Consider the following 1,584-nt stretch of genomic DNA (forward strand, 5'->3'; position numbering starts at 1 on the left):
CAGAAGTCAGAAGCGGAAGTTTCCCCCGATGACATCATACCACAGGATGCTCCTTCACAGGGTGGCGGCGTATTTTGGGCTGGACCATAATGTCGATCAGACCGGGAAATCAGTCATTATCAACAAAACCAGCAATACTAGAATGTACGTGTGGATTTCAACTATCCTCATTTGTCAGAAGTGTGAATTTTTTTAATGTAACCACTTCTTTCCCTTACAGACCAGATCAGAAGTTTTCTGAACACATTAAAGATGATAAAACCGATGATTTCCAAAAGAGGTACATCTTAAAGAGAGATAACTCCAGCCTGGACCAGGATGATGGCAGGGTGAGAAATATATACTTATCTTAAATAAGCTAAAAAAAATATAGTACTTACAAATTCTCCTTGAAATAATCCAACGACCAACAAATAAATATAATATGTATAATAAATGGTGCAATACAGCAGTCAGGAAGACAAAGTGTGTGTGTGTGTGTGTGTTTTAGCTGCGGATGCGTCTTAAGGACGACAGACGGAGTAAGTCTATAGAGGAGCGAGAGGAGGAGTACCAGCGTGCCAGAGACAGGATCTTCGCCCAAGACGTGCGTCTCCTTACCAAGATACAACACATCTTACAATGAACCTATTATTTAATAATGACATTTATTATTGGTGTTTGTTGTTGCTAGAATAAGTAATAACACTAATAATGAATATATGTGTAATATTTATTATTAAAATAATGTAGAATGTTTATTATAAAAAAATGCAATTTTGTGTAAACGTTTATAATTTCCAACTTAATTTAAGCATAATTAATAAATTATTTATTATTTAATAATTTTTTTTCACTTTTTAAAAAAAAAATTTAGTTCATTGCAATTATTTTTTTTTGTGCAGTTTAGAAAAAACTGGAAAATTTCATCTTATGTTTCAAAAGTACCATTTTTGTTTACGATATTTTTTGTTAAATGTATATTATTATAAATGTAATAAATATAAATAGAATGCTTATTATTAGAATAAACCACAACTTTTTTATATATAAATGTTTATTATGTGTAATAGTTAATTTGAGCGTAATTAATAAATGGTTTAGTTCATTACAATTTAGCTACAATATTTAGCTAGAAAATTTCATGTTATGTTTCAAAAGTAGCACACAGATAGATAGATAGATAGATAGATAGATAGATACTTTTTATCTGTATTTCCACTTTTTTTTGGTATTTATTTTTTAAAATGTGTATCTATTTTTGTCTGCAGGGACAAGAACATTTCCCGTTTGATAAAAGGTAAAAAAAAAAGACATGGCATTGCTAGCAAATTATCTGTGGGAGCTTCTTTATTGCTTTCTTGTTTGTCTGTTGTCTTATGTATCTTATAATGATCATAATGTTTAAATTCCCTCTAGAATCCAAGAGGACGTGACTTTCATTAACACTCAGCAAAGACGACAGATATTCAGGTAGATTTTAGTGTGCTTGGTTTATTAGCTTAATTGCGTGCCGTTTATGAGACAGAGATTTGCACTTTCGAGTAAACTTTTTAGCCCTGCTTGTTTAAATTCTTGTCTCCCCCACCTCCCCCGCCATCCCCA

General features: G+C 31.8%; 1 protein-coding gene across 2 annotated transcripts in view; it reads left to right on the top strand.

Annotated features, from left to right (window-relative positions):
- The window catches only part of LOC107653591 (R3H domain-containing protein 1), a 40,581-nt gene that overhangs the window by 18,209 nt on the left and 20,788 nt on the right, over positions 1-1,584 (top strand). For both annotated transcript variants that reach the window (XM_016440332.1, XM_016440333.1), the window contains 5 exons: positions 4-144; positions 221-329; positions 491-586; positions 1,251-1,279; positions 1,399-1,454. In XM_016440332.1, coding sequence (XP_016295818.1) covers positions 4-144; positions 221-329; positions 491-586; positions 1,251-1,279; positions 1,399-1,454 — 431 coding nt within the window. The remainder of the gene's footprint in view (positions 1-3; positions 145-220; positions 330-490; positions 587-1,250; positions 1,280-1,398; positions 1,455-1,584) is intronic.

Source organism: Sinocyclocheilus anshuiensis, unplaced genomic scaffold (genome assembly GCF_001515605.1).
Source record: "Sinocyclocheilus anshuiensis isolate Anshui unplaced genomic scaffold, SAMN03320099.WGS_v1.1 scaffold1079, whole genome shotgun sequence".
Taxonomy (NCBI): Eukaryota; Metazoa; Chordata; class Actinopteri; order Cypriniformes; family Cyprinidae; genus Sinocyclocheilus; species Sinocyclocheilus anshuiensis.